Genomic DNA, 21073 nt, shown 5'->3' with positions numbered 1-21073 from the left:
TGTTTCGTTCTAAGGTGTAAATCCCAAGAACGTATCCTTGGTAACCAGAGGGAAGGACATAAACCCCTATTCCTGGAATAACCAGTTATTTCCAAAGTCACTGGGACCCATTGGGGCAGAACTTGCTTTCAAAAGGAATAATGCAGGTAAAGCGAGACTACATTTCAAGTATAAGTTTACATTGTTTTCCTTCTGCAGATTTTTACTTTTAAATATATGACAGGTGCCTTCTTCCAACCAAGATATCCTATCCTTTGGGGTGGGGGTGGGGGGTGGGGGGTACAAAAGTTTTCCCACTGGTACTTTGCACGGATAGTTTTAAGGACATCATCTGCCAGATGTTAACTTCCATGTGGATTCTTTCCTAAAAAGGATCTGCCTGAACGAGTTGTCTCTATTCTCCTACTTTCCAAAAGAAAAGAAGACGTCTCATTGTTCATGGCGGTGTTTCCTTCTCCCCACAAAGTGTAAAACTATCTGGGGTGCCAGTCAGAGGGATAGTTTGATACACTTATGTCCGTGACGAGCAAGCGGGGAACTTTGATGATTGGGGAACAAATCCTTTTCAAGTTAAGTGGTTTCCAATTCATGACTTTTAAAAAATTGAAGGAGAATCTAATTGAGTTATAGCTGATATTTAAGGGTTTCACTTTGTATATACATTTTTGACTGGTCTAAAATGACTAAAATTATATTTGGATAAAATAATCTTTCAAGTCCTAAATTATATTTGTATACAATCTGGAAACTGACATATGAATGAAAATAAAATTTCAGAAAGCAGATTAACGTGAAATTTACACCTGGTAAAAAGGACTGTGGTCGTGTATTTCTAAGTCCGTGTTGGTGAGCATAAAATCACTAGGGTATTTAGATCCCATTGGTTATATGTTGAAGAGACACGTAATAGTTTTATCTTTAAATGTCCATAGTTACAATATGCCCGCTGTTGTAGCCTTTGGAAATGTACAACTTCATGGAACATTTTAGACATCAGCTTAAAGTGCCTGAAGAGGTAGAGAATTCTTTCTTAAAAAATGAAGCTGGTATTGGGTCAGGAAAGGTTGAGGATCACTGAGTAGCAACTCGAGAGTCCACAGAGGAATTCCGACGGGACATCCTACAGGCTCTGAAGACTCACCTTGTCCATTTAATGGTGCCGAGATGTCAAACCCGGCAGGACCGCGAGTTGTTTATTTTTTCCTCGGTTATTTACAAATAATCCTCACTGAACCAAGTGGTTAAGTAGAGGTCAGCTAAAATGATAAGGGACAACTCTGAGCCTCGGGGAAGTGTGCAACTGGCAGCAAAGGAAAGCTGTGACAACACAGAGGACATTTTCTCATTTTGAGTTTCTTTCTGGGTCTTTTCATTAATCATCAAATCCACTTGTTCTCTGCTTCTCCTAACACATTCTCCTTGTCGTTCATTCTTCCTTTCCATCTGCCTTCTCTTTAGAAGAAAGCATAATTAAACCAATTGAAAAGCTATCATGCAATGAAAGCTTTCCTGAAAAATTAGAGGACCCACAAGGTAATTCCTGGCCATTGTAGATGAATGCAGCTTCTTCTTTGAATCTCCTGTCCAATCTCCTTCTCAATATCTACCCCAAATCTTATCGTAAAAGGCCATGATGAAGGTCAAAGTCACCTGCTTTTAGGGGTCAGATCAGGACTAGAAGAAGTAGCCACATCATCAAGAACCTCTTTCATCAGTAGTTGGATTCTAAGAATAATTTGCTCTCAAAAAGTGCCACGCTCGTCTTCTTAAATTATGACAATTTATAGAAATCAAGCAGATGCACTGAAAATAATTAAAAGAATATTTTCTCATTTTTAGAACCAATTTTCCCGGAAAGTTCTGAGGCTCATTTCTAAGCCTGAACCATCACTTAAAAGAAAAAGTTAACCAGGTGAATAGACATGGTGGATTTCTGAGCGTTTTGCCGTCACTGGTTCAAACAGTGCTAACAATTGGCTCCAACCTAAAGATTTGCCGCTCACAAGGCACTGCGATTCCTGAGCCAAGATAATTTAAGAAGACGTTACTTCCTATGCTTTTTTCCTTAGCAACTTCTTCCTGCAATAGGAAGAAGCATCCTTGAACCCCATTCTGTCACTCACTAGCCTGACGAGTTTGGACAAGTTAATTACGCCCCCAAGTCAGTTCCCCCCTCCCCATAAAATAGGGGAAATACTGACCCAGGCATTATTATATAACCACATCTAGGATTTTTGTCACATAGCAAGTATTTAATAAGTGTTTGCTCCAATGATGGGGAGGAGAGTAAGAGATTTTCTGAGGCTGCTGTTGGATGGGATCACTGCCTTGAAGCTTCCTTTCGAAGAGTCTTTTGAAGTAAAGGGCTGATCCATGATTTAAGAGTACTGGAGGCAAAAAGGAAGGACCAGTTAGGCAGCTGCGTTTATGCAAGATTCAGGAGAGTTCACATTGTAAAAATTGGGAGTTCCTGCTGTGGCACGGTGGGTTAAGAACCCCACTGCAGTGGCTGGGGTCCCTGCAGAGGTTTACTCCCTGGCCCAGCACAGTGGGTTCAAGGATCTGGTGTTGCAGTGGCTGCACTTCAGATTAAGTCCCTCCCCCAGGAACATCTATATGCCACAGCTGTGGCCATTAAATTAAAAGAAAAAAGAATATGGAGTTCCTGTCGTGGCTCAGTGGTTAACGAATCCGACTAGGAACCATGAGGTTGTGGCTTTGATCCCTGGCCTCACTCAGGGATCGAACTGCTCCAATTAGACCCCTAGCCTGGGAACCTCCATATGCTCCGGGTGCAGCCCTAGAAAAGACAAAAAGACCAAAAAACAGAGAAAAAGAAAGAAGTATAAACTGATAACATGCTTATGGTGTAAAATCCTTTAGAGTCTGATAAACGGTGTTGCTGTTTGACATTGGCTGGTTCAGGAGCAAACACTCATGGAGTGCCTGCTGCCACAGCACCAGGACAGACATCAGGGCACAGGAGGGCAGGGTCCAGCCTTGGGATCAAATAACATCATGTAAAAATAAGCTCCAGCTGCCCCATGACCAGCTCTTGGAACCATCAAGGCGGTCAAAGGCCTGTTTCACCTTCTCACTGATAAACCTGTCTCCTGTCTGGTGTAGCCAGGCTCCTTCACAGAGAAGTTAGAGTCACTTTTACTCTTCTTTCCAGTTCACCCCTCAACTCCCTGCAGTCTGTCCTCAGCTGGCCTCGGGCCGCTGAAACAACACCTGCCAGGGCCTGACCTTACACTAGTGGGCAAGTCCCAGGCTGTGCCAATCCCGGCGGCTGCTCTGCCTTCATGCTTTTCCTTCTTTCTTCACATACTGTCTTCCCTGGAGTTTTCAGACCCTACCCTTGCTCCCTCCACTCTCTCTCCAGCAGGACCCTCTCTTGAACCTTATGGCTGTGTCCCCCAAGCTCCATCCTGCTCTGGGTCTTTGCACATCCCACAGCCCCTCCAAGCCCATGGCGCCGTCACTGCTGTACCCCCATCATTCCAGTCTCCAGGCCTGTTCGACCGGTGTGACGTGACTCTCCCACGGGTGCCCTGCCTTTACCCCAAACCCGATTCTCCCCCCATATCCTGTTCTCAGTCTCCTAAGCACAGACTTAGACGTCTTCTTTCCCACCCAGAACACCTGCTCATCCCCCTCCACCTCATACTCTCTCATCTCGGCTGTGCAATGACCTCCTGACTCGTCTGCCTTTAAGTGTCCCCCCCTCAAGCCACCCCTGTATCACCCCCTCATGGATCCTTTGCTAATGGCAGTGAGGATGGTGACAGCTGACATTTGCTGAACAGCAGATCCTAGGCTAAGTGCTTTGCATACATCTCATTCAGTCCCTATAACAACCCTATGAGAACAGGTGTGCTTATCAGGGTGATTTTCCAAGAAGAAGCACTCAGCACGGGGGGGATGGGGGCTTCCCAGCAGGAGATACAATTTCATGTTAAAAAATGGAGTCAGCAATTGGTTTAAGGATCCAGTGTGGCTGTGAGATGTGGTGTAGGTCGCAGACACAGCTCGGATCTGGCGTGGCTATGGCTGTGGCTGTGGCCAGCAGCTGCAGCTCTGATTTAACTCCTAGCCCAGGAACCTCCATATGCTGCAACAGCAGCCCTGAGAAAGCAAAAAAAAAGAACTAGAGTTGGGAAACCCCTGACATATTCCGGGTGACACCTTGGGTTCGTGTTCTAGCTCGGTCACCTATGAGAACTTAGCCATGCATCTAAGAGGGTTGTTATAAGGACTGAATAGGAGTATTTGTAGTGCCATGCATGAAATGTAGAAGATGCTTGAAAACCAGAATGTAGAATCAGGGGTTGTAATCAAAGTTTCTCTCCGGTGCTTTAAAATAATAACCTTCTGACTCAAACTTTATGATACGTCACTAGGAACTCTTGGAAGTTATGCTACTTACAATCAGTCGGGATATATTCCTTCCTTTCTCAAAAAAGAAGTGGGGTCGGCTGGCCAGAGGATACCCTTGGTCCCTCTTGGTGCAACAGCTTCAGGTAAGAACAACGTCAGCTGTAGCTTTTGAGAATTCAGATCAGAAAGGAACTTTTTAAAGTTTATACAGCCACTTGTCCTCAGTAAAGACTTTTAAATTAGTCTCATGTGTTAACTACAGTTCTGTTTTTGGCAAAATGTCCTGTTCTTCTTCCAAAGATGTGTTTTGAGAATCTAAGCACAGGAGCTACCTGTGATTCGGGGGTTGCTCGCTGCCAGACACCGGGATGGTGCCATGACCTGTCCCATGACCTGATGAGGCAGATCTTTTACAGATGAGGAAACAGACAGGAAGAAATGTGCCTACAGTCACACAGTCTGTAATCAACGGAGCTGGGGTAGAAACTCCATTTGTCTCATTCCAAAGAGCGTGCTGCATCACGTGAAGAGATGTGAGAAGATGTGCTTTGCAGAGCTTCCCACCAGCCCCTGGCACAGAGTGAAAGCACAATTAGCGCTGAGGCTCTGTTGGGTACCAGTTCACGGGCGGACCTTCTGCAGTTCCAGCTGAGAGTTTAGAACTAAGATGTGGCAGAAATTTCACTGGCTTCTTCTGCGTGATGCATTGGGTAGTGACATTTTCTTCCCCACCCTCCAATGTCATGACCCATAGGTCACCTGTTCCGTAGTGATGTGGCATGTGATAGTCACGTCAGGGGAGGCCCTTGAAACTGAGGCAAGGATTCTGCCCTTGAGCTTGCCAGAGCTACGAATGTTCTCTAAATTCTTTCAGTCTAAAATAGATATCCTGATCAAAGTACCTAAAATAAATATCAAGGCAGATAATCACGAGTTGGATAAGATACCTAGCTACAGCTTCATTTAAAAGATGACTCTGGGAGTTACTGCTATGGCACAACGGGATGGGTGGCATCTCGGCAGCACCAGGATGAAGGTTTGATCCCGGCCCGGCACAGTGGGTTAAATCTGGCATTGCCATAGCTGTGGCACAGATTCACAACTGTGCCTTAGATCTAAGCCCTGGCCCAGGAACTCCTTATGCCACAGGGCAGCCAAAAACAAAAAAACAAACAAACAAAAAAAGTTGATTCTGAAAGTTTCCACAGCCCATCCCAGCCAGGATCTTATATTAGAACTTCTGATTAGAGCTGCCAGTCTTTAAAGTTCATGATCTTGGAGCTGACATTGTAAAAGGCATTGAACTTGCATCGTTTTTTATTTCTTACCGCAGGAGAAGTACTTAAGCACAAGTACCTTATCTGTGAAAAGAGTTGCTTTGGTATCTCTCTGCTGAAACAAAATATATATTTTATATACAGCAGTAGTTTTTATAAAGCCTTAAATATTTTAAGCCAGCCTTGTCATGAGTCATTAGCCACAGCTTAGTAGCAATGGTTAATATGAAGGCAGAAAATCATAGTGTCTCAAATTATTTTGCAGAGGACCTGCTCTTAGAAAATGAAAGTGGGTATTTTTAAACATTTTTATGAGATTGGAGGCCTGTATATATTAATTATTCTGTCAGATTAGCATGCATATTCCTGCTTTCCTTCTTTTTTTAAGTAAAATGCTTTCTCATAACTTTTCATCTCTTCATTTACTCTGCTATCAGATTTTCCTACAGATCGTGCTAGGAGGAAAGGTTAAAAAAAGAAGTAAACACTAATCATTCTCAAGTGGCCAGTGCAAATCCTTAGGAAAACACTGTCCAGTATGAGATGTGACTTCCAGCCCTCCCACTGGTGTGACAGTTTCCCACAAGAAAATAACACCGGGTCATTACCGTATTTACTCAACTATTTCCCCTTCTTCATCCTCAAGTTTGCAGAAGAAAAATTCAAATTAATGTCTTTCTCCCTCCCCATGTAACCTCTCTTCCCAAACCTCCTCCGACTTAGAGGAGGGAGTTCCTTCAGACACAGCCGCCCTCTGGAAGCGCGGGGCCCTGTTCTAAGTGCTTCACGCGCATTAATTCATTTAATTCTCACAAATGGCTCTAGGATAGAAGGTACCACCCGGACCTCCACTTCACAGAGGCTTTCTCTCTCGCTGAAAGTTATAAAGTAGTGGCAGTGATTACCCTCTGAACCAGAGGCAAACGTTTTCGACCAGAGGTCAGCTGCCCCTGATAAGACCCACGCAGTTTTAAAAACCAGCGCGGGCCACTGGCGCCCCTCTCAGGGATGGCGAGATGTGCAAGGTGCAGCTGAGGCGGGGGCCTGGGCTCCTGGGTCACCTGTTAAGTCCTTCACCAGGGGTGGGTACTTGAGTCCTAAAACCCTATTATTCCTCAGAAGGGAATCCTAAATGTCAACACTCCCGCCTTCCTGGCAAAGTTGACTCCCTTTTCAAAGAAGGTTGTACAGACAGTGGCCTGGACCCCGTCTCCTTCAGAGGCATCTGGGGCTTAGGCTGCGTCATGATCTGGAAAAGCTGCTCTCCACCTTGCTCCCCAGACCCCTCCCTTCTCACCATTGCTGGCTTAAGAATAGGTTCCCTTCCCCCCTCTCTGAACCCCCGAGCTGACTGCCTCTGTCTCCCTCCTCCCTCCACGCCCCGGTCCCAGGCGCTGTCCTCCGCCCATGGTACCATCTTGACCTGCGCACGTCTGAACACAGACGGATGCTCGTCTACATTCCAGTGGGACAGGACGAAAGGGCTGCTCCTGGAAAACTTGGCGCCCGTACCTGGCCCTTCTAGACACTCTGTCCCCAAACTTGTTAGGCAGCTTTTTATGGGCTTTGAGAACTCTAAACCCACTGCAAGTGGGATGGAATGACCTATGAAACTACCCAGCACGAGCTCTTGGCCTCACTGTCCTAACCAAACCGCAAGGCAGCCAGGGTGCCTGTCCCCAGGGCGGTTCCTCACTTAAAGTGTGGTTCCCTTTAAGCTGAGGTTGGCATCACATCAGGCCCCACATGCTCCCATGATTTCCTCCTGCACCCCCAAGTCTACGGTAAAAATACAAGAAGAAAGCAAGGAAACCATGCAGGTAAATATCGGATAGCCAGCCTTAGGTGTAGAGAAGGGTTGGAGGCATTTTGAAATCGACACGTATGGAGTTTAATCCAAGAATGGCAGTTACCACATAGTATGAAATGGGATTTAAATCCCATGTGGAAAGAGCAAACATCAGAACAGCTGTGACATCCTGCTCCAGGTCTGAAGTGACGAAGCGTGAGGGAGGGACGGGGGCTATCAAGGTTCTCTGTAAAGTGATTTACTCCTTCGTCGTCTGAGACGTTCAAGCAGTTTGAGTTCCTAAATCACTCAGGCCACAGATGGTTAACACATCAAAATTTTCACAAGATTTTCAAAAGCCAAAATATACATGTATGAATAAGACAGACCTTGTGATGAAAGATTTGGGATGCTAAGAGTGGCTCACCTTTTAAAAGGATTCTGTTATCGGCCATCATTTTCCCAAAAAACATGGTTTTCTCTAAAAACCACATTTTCGGAGTTCCCGTCGTGGCACAGTGGTTAACGAATCCGACTAGGAACCATGAGGTTGGGGGTTCGATCCCTGCCCTTGCTCAGTGGGTTAACGATCCGGTGTTGCCGTGAGCTGTGGTGTGGTGTAGGTCGCAGATGCGGCTCGGATCCCGCATTGCTGTGGCTGTGGCGTAGGCTGGCAGCTACAGCTCCGATTGGACCCCTAGCCTGGGAACCTCCATATGCCGCAGAGCGGCCCAAGAGATAGCAAAAACAAAAAACAAAAAAACATTTTCATGTTTAGAAAGAAACCAATTATGGGAGCCCATCTGGGTAGTGCCATGAAGCCAGAACTTTCCAAGATTTGCAATTCTGAGTACATCTGCTGTAGGGATACTGTGTTCAAATAATACTTAATTGTAACCACAGTGTGATTTTAAATAGCCATTAACACTGTGGGTCCTGCCCAGTGAACTTAACCAAGGAGTCCTTCTTGGTCATCCAAGTTGGCAGCTGCCTCTCTCAACATGACGGGCATGTCAGTGAACCCAAATTAGCAAGAGTAACTATAAACCAGAAATAATGGCCCTGAAGCTGCTGAAAATGCTGATTGGCAGCAGCATAACGCAACACTAGAATTTGGGGGTTTTACACATATGTTTTTTAAAGACCTTAGAGGCCACCGAATTAACCTTTTAAAGATAAATTCAAGTTTTCCCTCATGAGAGGATGAATTGCTTCATTTTGAATGTAATAATCAGATAACTCAAATTCTAATTTCTGACTCTGCTTTCTTTCAGAGTATTCCTGGAACACAAAAATGGGTCGGGGGCAGTTTTCAGGACCTACTTATAATCCTACAGCCAAGAATCTAAACATGGTGAACCGCGCACAGCCAGTCCCCTCCGTGCACGGGAGGACAGACTGGGTGGCCAAGTACGGAGGCCACCGGTAGGCGTCCAGAGCGTCTCTGCAGGTCCCCGGGTCCTGGGAAATGTCTACAGATATCTATTTCTGCTGAGTTCTGGAAGAACTATGTAACAGTGGGCAATCTGAAGAGCAAACATCACCTCCTGTTTCTTTCCAAGAAATGAAATGCATTTTCCTAGCATCATTGCCCACTGCTGATATATGGATAGGACTTTACAAAGTATTGAATAAACTATTTGCCAAAACACCAAGTATTTTATCTACAAATGACTAGACACTAAGTATGATAAGAAGCGTTTTAAAAAATGCCTCTGGATATAAGTGTTTAGTGTTTTAGCTTTCCCTTGCCATGTATTTGCCTAAACTATTTACTGTTTCATCATTTGACCTCTGAGGTTTGTTTTGGCTCCCCCCCCCCGCCCCCGGCGATTAGCAGATGGCTGTGGACTGTCCGTCGTTTTTCTTATTTGGCCAAGACTCTACCATGTTGGCAATGGCAGAAAGACGGTAATTTATCACTTGTTTTTCTACTTTAAATTTATGAAAGCAGTGGTAATTCTAAACTTGAGCAGAATGTTCTTAGAAATAATTTTTTCTTTAACATGAAAGATTTCAAAATTACACCACCTGGATTTGGTGAAGAAGGCGTCTGTTGGCTGATTTTGACCAATACAACTGCTGTGAGTTCACAAAGACTATCAAACCCAATTGTTCCATGACTCCTAAATTAACCAAGTCAGGATTCTGTCATCTTCACAGCAGGTGTGTTCATCAGACTTGCAAAATACACCTGCGTTGCCACCAGGCACAAAGATGAGGTATGTCAGCTCGTTCCCCAAAGCAAACTCTTGCTGCTGATCACTGACCTCGCTCTGACCTTCACATCTGCTCTGAAGAGCAAATGCATTCAGTTGCTACAGCAGTGAGGTCACTTAGTACACATTTTCTTAGTTTTATTTCTAAGTTGGTATTTGAAATAGACATTTTGAGCACAGGACCACTCTATTTACGCCTGTCACTTTTATGGACTGCATAAAGAATAGTGTCATCAACCTGCTGATATTTAATGTATTTTGTGACTTTGTAACAAATGCTAATGCAATTGGTATCATCTTGTGGACATTATACAAAAGCACATTATATAATAATAATAACATCGTATTTTTGTACAGAAGATTCAGCTCACTGTATGGAAAGATGTTCAAATCTAAAGAGTAATTTATGTTAGTGGTAATGGTTATATAAATTTGTACAGTTTTAATAAATGTCTCGAAGCTAAAATATTCTTTTGTGTTGCTGCGAAACTTTTAAACTCTGAATGGATATTAAAATGAATATGGTTAACTAGTGTGTTTTCTTTATATTTTTTAAACTTTATACTTATATTCTGAGGCCTCCTGTTGTTATTAATTGGTCAGTTTTTTTTTTTTTAAAGCAGTTTTAGGTTTATGGGAAATCTGATTGAAAAGTACAGAGAGTCCATGTACTCCATCTCTCTCTCTGCGAAAGGTTCCCTATCACCAACATCTTGCATTGGGGCCGGACGTTTGTTACAACTGATGCACCAGTATTGACCCCTTTCATGAACGAAGCCCATAGTTTACATTAGGGTTCACGTTTTGTGTTCTACATTCTTGTGTCTTTACCTGTTTAAGGACAGGTACCCGCCAATATGGTATCAGACAAAATAGTTCCCAAGCAACCCCTGTGATCTACTGCTCATCACTCCCTCCCAGCAAACCTCCAGCAACCACTGATCTTTTTTTAATTATTACCGTAGTTTTTCCTGTTCCACAAAGTCATATCGTTGGAATTGCGCAGAAGGAAGCATTTTCAAATTGGCGTCTTTCACATATTAAGATGCACTTGAAGCTCCTTCCTGTCTGTTCTTGGTTTGCTATCTCATTTCTGCTTATCTCTGAATAATATTACATTGCCCATATGTACACAGTTTATTTTTTTTCTTTTTGCTTTTCAGGGCCGCACCCACGGGATATGAAAGTTCCCAGGCTAGAGATCCAATTGGAACTGCAGCTGCTGGCCTACACCACAGCCAGAGCCTCGTGGGATCTGAGCCGTGTCTGTGACCTACACCACAGTTCACAGCAACACCGGATTCTTACCCTGCTGAGCAAGGCCAGGGATCAAACCTGCGTCCTCATGGATCCTAGTTGGGTTGTTAACCGCTGAGCCATGAAGGAAACTCCCTGTATACAGTTTATTTATCCATTCACTCAACTCAAGGACATTTTGGGTGTTTCCAAGTTTGGGCAACTATGAACAAAGCTGCTATAAACATACGTTTTTGTGTGGACATCAGAGATCAATTCACTTGGGTACCTTCCATTAATTGCTGATCATATAGTAGGAGTAGGCTTAGTTTTGTAAGGAAGCACCAAACCGACTTCCACAGTGGCTGCACCACTTTGCATTCCCATCAGCAATAAATGAGAGTTCCTGTTGCTCCACATCCTCGCCAGCATTCGGTGTTGTCGGTGTTGTGGATTTGGGCTATTCTAGTAAGTTTGTAGGGGTATCTCATTGTTTCATTTTTATTTATTTTTCTTTTTTAGGGCCACACCTATGGCATATGGACGTTCCCAGGCTAGCAGTCCAATAGGAACTAGCGCTGCGGGCCTACACCACAGCCACAGCAATGTGGGATCCAAGCCATGTCTGCGGCCTACCCCACAGCTCACGTCAACCACGGATCCGTAACCCACTAAGCAAGGCCAGGGATCAAACCCGCAACCTCATGGATTCTAGCGGGTTCCTGTCCACTGAGCCACAACAGGAACTCCAGTATCTTGTCGATTTAATTTGCAGGTTCCTGATGACAGAGGAAGTGAAGCAGCTTTTCATGTTTATTTGCTATCTGTATATCTCCTTGTTGTCTATTCAGATCTTTTGCCTATTTTAAAATTAGATGGTTTATTTCATTTTATTTCTATTTTTTTAGGGCTGCAGGTGGGGCATAGGGAGGTTCCCAGGCTAGGGGTTAAATGGGAGCTGCAGGTTTATACCACTGCCACAACAATGCCAGATCCAAGCTGAATCTGTGACCCACACCACAGCTCGTGGCAACACCGGATCCTTGATCCTTAACCCACTGAGCAAGACCAGCGACCGAACCTGCATCCTCATGGATACCAGTCATGTTCGTCTCTGCTGAGCCACCATGGAAGCACCAATAGTTTATTTTCTTATTGTTGAATTTAAACAGTTCTTTGTACATTTTGGACAACAGACCTTTATCAGTTTATTGCAAATATTACCTCCCGCTCTGTGACTTGTCTTTTCATTCTCTTCATGTCTTCAGCAGAGCAGAAGTTTTTTTAATTCTAATGAAGTCCAACTTACCAATTTTTTATTCCATGGACCATGCTTCTGGTGTTGTACCTAAAAAGTCATCACCAAACCCAAGGTCACTTATGACTTTCTCCTATATTCTAGGAGTTCTACAGTTTTCCATTTAGATCTGTAATCCATTTTGAGTCAATTTTTCTGAAAGGTATGTGGTTTGTGTCTAGATTCATTTTTTTATGTTGATATCCAGTTGTTCCAGCATCATTTGTTGAAAAGACTCTCTTCTTCACTGAATTGCCTTTGCTGTTTCCTCGAGGCTCAGATGACTATATTTGTGTGCATCTATTTCTGGGCTACTCTTTCCACTGGTCAATGTCACTACTCTCTCACCAAGACCACACTGTCTGGATTATCACAGAAGTCACATAATGCCTGTCCTCCAACTGTGTTCCCTTCAATATCGTACTGGCTATTCCGGATTTTTTATTCTTCCATATAAACTCTAGAATCAGTTTGTCAATATCCACAAAATGACTGGGATTTTGACTGGGATTGCAATGAAGAAGTAACAGAGATCAAGATGGGAAGAATGGACATCTTGACGATTTTGAGTCTTTCAATCCAGGTGCAAGGACTGTTTACATTTTCTTTGATTTCTTTGATTTTGTCATTTTCCTCATATAGATCTTAGACATATTTGTTGAATTTATACCTGTTTATTTTAGTGCCAATTTTTAATTTCAAATTGGAATTGTTTGTTCCTTGTATATAAGAAAGCAAATGACTTTTCTATATTAAACTTATATCCTAGTACCTGTTATAATCAAGTACTAAATCTAGGAGTTTGTTGATTCTTTGAAATTTTCTACATAGACAATGATGTCATCTGCAAACAAAAACAGGTGTATTCTTCCTTCTCAGTCAGCAGACTTTTAAATTTCCTTTTCCTGTCCTATTGAACTAGCTAGGATTTCCGGGACAACGCTGAATAGAAGAGGTGAGAGTAAATGTCCTTAACCTTGTTCCTGATCTTAGTAGGAAAATATCTACTTTCTCCTGACTTAAGACATTAGCTGTAGAGTTTTTTTTTAATAGATTTTATCAAGTTGAGGACATTTCTCCCTACTTTGCTCAGTGTTTTCATTATGAATTAGATTCTGTCAAATGTTTTTCTGCATCTATTGATAACGATCATTGATCCTATGATTTTTGTTCTTTAGCCTGTTGACATAATGGATTACATTTGATTTTCAAATGCTGGACCAGCTCTGTGTACCTAGAATAAATCCCCCTCCATCACATTATGTAATTCTTTGTATACACTGTTAGATTTGTTTGGCCGATAGCTTGTTGAGGCCTTCTACATCTATATCAGAGGAAAAGAGAGAGACTGAAACCTTTCTCTAGATTTGAAAACTTTCAAGATCAAATGTGAAAAACCACATAAATATATGAAGCAACGATTTATCATGAATACAAGAACAAACTGCTGTAACCACAGAGTGGGAGTTTCTTAGAAAACATGATCTAGAGGTCTTAAAATAAGTTTATGAGTAAAACAGTAAACAAAGTTTGTCCAACATATAACCATGTACAACTGTGACCAATAAGCAAACTACTACATATGTAACATGCACAAAAAAACTGACCTTATATTACGTTACAAAGAAATCTCAAATTCTCAAATGCAGAAATAGGTAAGCCACAACTTCTTTCACAGTGCAATAAAAGAATTAAAAAGTATGCCTCCTGGAGCTCCTGTTGTGGCTCAGCAGTAATGAACCCAACTAGTATCCATGAGGATGTGGGTTCGATCCCTGGCTTTGCTCAGTGGGTTAAGGATCCAGTGTTGCCGTAAGCTGTGGTGTAGGTCTCAGACATAGCTTGGATCCTGAGTGGCCATGGCTGCATGTGGGCTGGCAGCTGCAGCTCTGATCTGACTTCTAGCTGGGGTACTTCCCTAAGCCGTGTGTGCGGCACTAAAAAGACAGAAATAAATAAATTAAAAGTATGCCTTCAGGAGTTCCCATCGTGGAGCAGTGGTTAACGAACCCAACTAGGAACCATGAGGTTGCGAGTTCAATCCCTGGCTTCGCACAGTGGGTTAAGGATCCGGCATTGCCATGAACTGTGGTGCAGGTTGCAGACGTGGCTTGGATCCCAAGTTGCTGTGGCTTTGGTATAGGCCGGCGGCTACAGCTCCAATTAGACCCCTCGCCTGGGAACCTCCATATGCCACAGTTACGGCCCCAGAAAAGACAAAAAAAAAAAAAAAAAAGTATGCCTCCAAAACCTATCCACTTTAAAATTCAAAAACACTGTTCTAAACACTGAAATGTCAAAAAGGAAAATCAAAAATGAAAATAAACACCCTTTAGAACTGGTCAATGACATACCTCTGTATTAAAACTTGCAAAATTCAGTCAAAACAAAAAAGAGAAAAAAAAGTATACACTTGTTGCATTTATAAGAAAAATAAGAACAATGAAGACATGCTGAACTTCAGCATTTAGCTTAAGAAAGCAGAAAAAGAAAACAACTTTGCAAAGTAAAAAGGAATTAAGATAAAGGTATTAAATCCTGTCCCAGGAGCAACACGCATTATCCAGTACCAGGTCTATCACTGACCAATGAAAGAAATGGCTGAATTCTGTACTGGGGCATGAAATATACAAGATGAGCCTAGAGACTCTTACAGTGCTAGAAAGTAGGAAAGTTCTATAAACAGAGAAACAAGCCAACAACAAAGCCTACACTGATTGGTTATGTTATAGGGACCCAGGGGCCAACTGACAGAGCTCCCGGTGGTCAAAACTGCAACAACGTGAACAATAAAATTATTGGGGAAGTATTGGAGTATAATGCAAACCAGAAAATAAATATACATGAGCTTGTACTGACTGAATGGATGGATGGATGGACAGAGAGGGACAAATAAGGGAGAAGAGACATCTTCCATCCAGCAGAATTCCAAAAAATGTATGTTGATACTCTGCCAAGGAAGTAGAGCACAGCTACTAACCGCTCCTTACGTGTGGAATATGCACAGTGACTTCCTCTCATCAAGCACAGTATGAGAAAGGAGTCGGAGGGAAGAGTAACTTCACAGTGGAGAAGCCAGAGGACACTACCTCAGCCAGATGTCAGGATCAACATCAACGGTAACATGTTCACACTGATGTTCCCATGATGCGATGAAAGCGACACTTCACCTCTGTGGTCTTCCTCCTAAAGACCCACGATCCCTGCCTGACTATGAGAAACACATAAATTCCCATGTGAAGTACATGCTGCAAAATCCCCGATCAGTATTCCTCAATACTCAGCCGCCAAAAACAATGAAAGCCTAAGTCTAATCACAGCCAGGAGGAACCTGAGGAGACATGACAACCAAGTGTAGCATGATATCCTAGATAAGATCCTGGTATAGAAAAAAGACATTAGTTTCAAAGTAAGAAAAACTGAGTAAAATATGGACTTTAGTTAAGGAGAATGGATCAGTTGGTTCATTGGTTGTAACAAATGCCTCAAGCTGATGTAAGATGTTACTAATAGGAGAAACAGGGTGTAGGATGTGTGGGAATTCTATGTACTGTCTTTCAAAACTGTTCTAAAACAATAGTCTTTTTTTTAAGCAATAAATGCGATCAATCTATCCATTCAGCAAGTGCCTACTATATGTACTAAGCATAGTATATATGGTAGAAACAAAAAGGTCATTTTCTCTGACCTTATAGTACTTACATTCCGTAGCCACACATTAAATAAACACACAAAAAGTTGTGTATTTGCAAGTTATGATAAGTGCTATTAAGAAAAAGAACAGGATTTATAGAGGGATATAACTCTAGTAAGAGATGCTTGAATGATTTTAAATTTGGAGTCTAATCGTACTTGAAATATGCCTCTGCCTGCTGGGTAAAGAATGAATTGTTGAGCCAAAGCATGAAAACAAGGATTCCTATTATTAAAAGATGATGAGGCTTGGACTTAGGTATTAGCAATAGTATGGAAGAAAACTGATAAGGCTGATGATACAAAGTGATTAGTTTTTGGTGTTGATCTTGTTTCCTGATGCTTTAGAGAACTTCCTTGTTAGTTCTAACAGGTTTTGGGTTGCTTGTCTTGGATTTTCTAGATAGATAATTATATTAGCTATTAAAAGTGTTTGATTTTCTTTTCTTTTTCACTATTAACATACACCTTATTTCTTTCTCTTATTTTACTGCTTTGTCTAGTGTCTCTACAACAATGTGGAATCATCAGTGACAGCAAATGTCCTCTTATTTCCAACTTTAACATAAAGCCATTGCACTAAATAAAGGATAGTTGACAAAAACCTGACGCAAGTAATATGCTTGAGTGAGTCAAGAGAAACATTTACCCTAATTATCAGAAATTCACTGCTCAGATTGATACCTAATTATAAAATACATAAGGAAAAGTTCCATTCATAACAAAACTATAAAATATCCTGCAATAGTCTTAATAGAAATGCAAAGAACTAAGTGAGTAAAACTCAAAAATGTTTTAAGATATTAAAAAAACAAACTTAAATGAAGGGACAGACAATGTTGGGTTGAAAAGTAATATTTTAAAGTTCCCAATATCTACAACTCATTGTAATCATAATCAAACACCAAGTAAAACTAAAGGCTAATTCTAGATTTATCTAGAAAAGTTTACTTATCAAGAAAAATCTGAAAGGTAACAATGACAGACTTGACTTACAAAGTATCAAATATAGTACAATCTGCAATGATTAGTACAATTTGGCACTGAGACCGAAAGTATGCAGAAATGAGAAAATTCAAAATCCCCAACGTGGAAATTCAGTACACGGTAAGGCGGCATTTTGAAGCAACGAGGAAAAGATACACCATTCAATAAACAAGATCGAGGGTAATAACCATTGATTAGAGAAAATTATTCAGTGAGATTCCCTAATTTGCACAATCACACAAAATTCTAAAGGCAATAAACATAGAAATCTAAGAAATTAATGAGAAAGGTACTAAAAGAGAATTTTATTTTATACTCTTGAAATGTGGAATGCTTTCCTAAAACACAAAATCTGAAAGCCATAAAGAAAATGGGATAAGGAATTCCCATTGTGGCACAATGGAAACGAATCCAACTAAGAATCAAGAGGTTTGGGGGAGTTCCCGTCGTGGCGCAGTGGTTAACGAATCCGACTAGGAACCATGAGGTTTCGGGTTCGGTCCCTGTCCTTGCTCAGTGGGTTAAGGGTCCGGCGTTGCCGTGAGCTGTGGTGTAGGTTGCAGATGCGGCTCGGATCCCGCGTTGCTGTGGCTCTGGCATAGGCCGGTGGCTACAGCTCCGATTCGACCCCTAGCCTGGGAACCTCCATATGCCACGGGAGCAGCCCAAGAAATAGCAAAAAGACAAAAAAAAAAAAAAAAAAAGAGGTTTTGGGTTCGATCCCTGGCCTCACTCAGTGGGTTAAGGATACAGCGTTGCTGTGAGCTGTGGTTTAAAAAAAAAAAAAAAAAAAAGATTTAAGAAAGAAAGAAAATGGGGTAAATTTGATTACATATAAAATGCTAATTTCCACAGGACAAAAATTACCTCATAAAATCTGAAAGAAGTATTTTTAACATACATAACAAAGAACTTATATACACACACATATATATGTATAATGTACACACACAGTTACAGACCAATTAGAAAAACAAAAACCAAAAAAGGGAGAGTTCACTCACACACATACACACACACACACTTATATATCACTGGTCAATAAATATATGAAAAGATGCCTAATTGATTATAACTAAATATTTAAAACAATGGCTTAGATCAGAGGTTGGAACTATAGCCAGTGAGCCAAATCCAGTCCATTACATTTTTATGTTGCCAGCAAGCTAAGAATTTTTTTTTTTAATTTTTTAAAGTATTTTTGTTTGTTTTTTGTTTTTTAGGGCCGCACCCACGGCATATGGAGGTTCCCAGGCTCGGGGTCAAATCGGAGAGACAGCTGTCGGCCTACACCACAGCCACAGCAATGCCAGATCCGAGCCACATCTGCGACCTACACCACAGCTCACGGTAATGATGATCCTTAACACACTGAGCGAGGCCAGGGATCGAACCCACAACCTCATGGTTCCTAGTCAGATTCATTTCCACTGCGCCACGACGGGAACGCCAAGGATGCTTTTTTAAAAACTCAAAGTTAACATAGTTGAAAAGAATATCAAAATAAGATTACTACTTGGTAATATGTGAAAATGATAGGAAATTGAAATTTCAGGGTCCACAGAGCCTGGCTGGAACACATCTATGCAGAGGCCACGGCGGCTTTGGCTTTACAAGGCACAACTAAGTGGCTGTACAGAGATGGTATGGCCCACAAAGCCTAAAAGAGTTACTCTCTGGCCACTTACAGAAGTTCACAGACCCCTGGCTTAATGGGTCAAAGATAAAAAGTCTGATAATAGGCAATATTAGCAAAGGAGCGGAAACAAAATATCTTGACTGCTATTGGTGGGAATGTAAATTGGTACAAGTCTTCTGCGGACAATTAAAATTTTAAAGGCTCATCTGCTTCGACTCAGCTTTTAGGAATAAAATCTAAAGATTCACTTGCACCTGTTTACTGGGACTTGGACAGTGATACTCCTTGGTACAGCATTGTGTGTGTGTGTTTGCCTTCTCTAGGGCTGCTCCTGTGGCATATGGAGGTTCTCCAGGCTAGGGGTCCAACTGGAGCTTTAGCTGCTGGCCTACACCACAGCCACAGCCACAGCAACGCAGGATCCAAGCCGCTCTGCAACCTACACCACAGCTCAGAGCAATGCTGGATCCTTAACCCCCTGAGTGAGGCCAGGGATTGAACCCTCAACCACATGGTTCCTAGTCGGATTCGTTAACCACTGAGCCATGACAGGAACTCCTATAGCATTCTTTGGCATAGAAAAAAAAAAGGCTTTCAACAAGGTACCTTTCTGTCACTAGGGAAATGGTGAACGACCTCACACAATTTAAAAAGCCATCGAAAAGAAGGAGGTAGGTCTCAGCCCATAAGGAAAAGGCGCTGTCAGGTGTGATACAGGGTAGCAAAGTGTAACACAGTGCTGATCCCCTGCCCCCACTCATGTTAACAGTAGCCAAAAGCATACATTTATAGGCTACATTTTCACAGCAAATTTCTGGGCCAATAAATAATGGTTACCTCTTACGTTGAGAGACTCCGCGCGTTTGCAATAGGAAAGAGACTGACTTTTACTGTATCCCTTTCTGTCTTGAAGATACATATTTTTTCTTTTTAGGGCCACACCTGCAGCATCTGGAAGTTTCCAAGCTAGGGGTCTATTTGGAGCTGAGCGAGGGCAGAGACCAAACCCGCATCCTCATGGATACTATTTGGGTTCTTAACCCCCTTAGCCACAATGGGATCTCAATTAGGTGCATATTTTTATAATTTTGGCGTAAGAAAGAACATAATAAAGCAATGACATAATAGATCTGACTATGTAAAGACGCAGAGACATGATAAACAAAGTTAAAAAGCACCCAAAAGGCTGGGAGAAAATGCAACCTATCACAAAGGATTGTACCCACTACACAGGGAGCTTCCACAGATCATTATGAAACAAAATACAAAAAAAAAAAAAAAATGAGGGGGGAATGGATTAATCTTTTTTTTTTTTTTTTTAGGGTTGCACTCTCAGCATATGGAGGTTTCCAGGCTAAGGGTCTAATTGTAGCTGTAGCTGCCGGCCTACGTCAGAGCTACAGCAACGCCATATCCGAGCCATGTCTTCGACCTACACCGCAGTTCATGGTAACACCAGATCTCTAACCCACTGAGCAAGGCCAGGGATGGAACCCGCAACCTCATGGTTCCTAGTCGAATTCATTTCCACTGCGCCACAACGGGAACTCTGGATTAAACTCCTTAGCTGGGACGCCACGGTCATCCAGATTTGACCTTGCCTTTGAATGTCATCTCCTGTTGCCAACCTCACACCCGCTATGCTTTCAGAGCTGGCCACAGGACCAAAGAGTCCCACAGGGATCTACCCTGGACCTAGACTAATTCCCACCTTCCGGGATCCGTGTCTTTCAGTCTGAGGCTAAGACCCCTCCCCTGGAACTGAAAGTGGCCACAACTGGTGAAAATACTTCATAACAGAAGACAAACGGGGGATGGCTTTGGACAGTCTATGGCCACCTGGTGCCTACAGCATCACCACCAAGTGCCTTTCACTGTCAACAGCCAAGGGCTAGTGAGTGTGTGTGTGTGTGTGTGACCCACACGTGTCACTGGGTTTGGAGAACGCAGAAACTGACAAAGATTATTAAAGACGTTTGGTCAGAACATTTACAGCAGTTATGACAATCGCCAAAGGGCTAGCTTAGAACCCAAGGTGTGTTTTTCTGATGAATAAATGACTATCTTTCATTTAGGACACTTTTTCTGTGCCTCTGTGCTTACAACTCACATGTGATTCAAACGCTGGGGAGTTGTTCACTTTCAGCCGGCCTCACTCCGCAGCAGGGCTGGGGAAGCCAGCCCGAAGGGGAAGGTCTGAACACATCACCGCCGATCCGGGCTGCTCCCAAGGACGCCCGGCCCGCCCGGGGGTGTCCTGAGCTTTGTAACACCAACTACTACCAGTCGTTTCTTTCCTCCCAAACCCACTTCCATAAAAGTCAATTTCTAAAATATCAAGAAGACAATACAATGTCCTGCTGACCTGATTTTCTGTGCCTGTTTTCCCCTAGACCGCACAGGGCTAAGGCTTGAGATCAGAGTATCTGATCCACCAGGGCATGAAATCATACCAGACCCAACCAACTGTAAGTGGCTTGGACTTTATCATTGAAACAACGGATTTGGGATAACTACATAAATGGCAATTACTGACTATGCCAGCAACTGTGGAAC

At 42.5% G+C, this 21073-nt stretch overlaps 1 protein-coding gene across 3 annotated transcripts in view; it reads left to right on the top strand.

Annotated features, from left to right (window-relative positions):
- The window catches only part of MAK (male germ cell associated kinase), a 56141-nt gene extending 45947 nt beyond the window's left edge, over nucleotides 1–10194 (top strand). For 2 of the 3 annotated variants that reach the window (XM_005665566.4, XM_013977416.3), the window contains exons 12-14: nucleotides 15–146; nucleotides 4404–4523; nucleotides 8721–10194. In XM_005665566.4, the coding sequence (XP_005665623.3) occupies nucleotides 15–146; nucleotides 4404–4523; nucleotides 8721–8875 (407 nt within the window). In that variant the 3' untranslated portion in view covers nucleotides 8876–10194. Of the gene's footprint in view, nucleotides 1–14; nucleotides 147–1458; nucleotides 1534–4403; nucleotides 4524–8720 lie in introns of all 3 variants that reach the window. The other variant, XM_084967357.1, reaches the window with a different exon arrangement.
- The last annotated feature ends 10879 nt before the right edge of the window (nucleotides 10195–21073 follow it).

This window comes from Sus scrofa, chromosome 7, assembly GCF_054392235.1.
Source record: "Sus scrofa isolate SSC_HxYL_T2T_F1_AM1 chromosome 7, Sscrofa_HxYL_maternal_Yorkshire_Landrace_v2.0, whole genome shotgun sequence".
Taxonomy (NCBI): domain Eukaryota; kingdom Metazoa; phylum Chordata; class Mammalia; order Artiodactyla; family Suidae; genus Sus; species Sus scrofa.
This window is presented reverse-complemented; position numbering and strand designations above follow the sequence as displayed.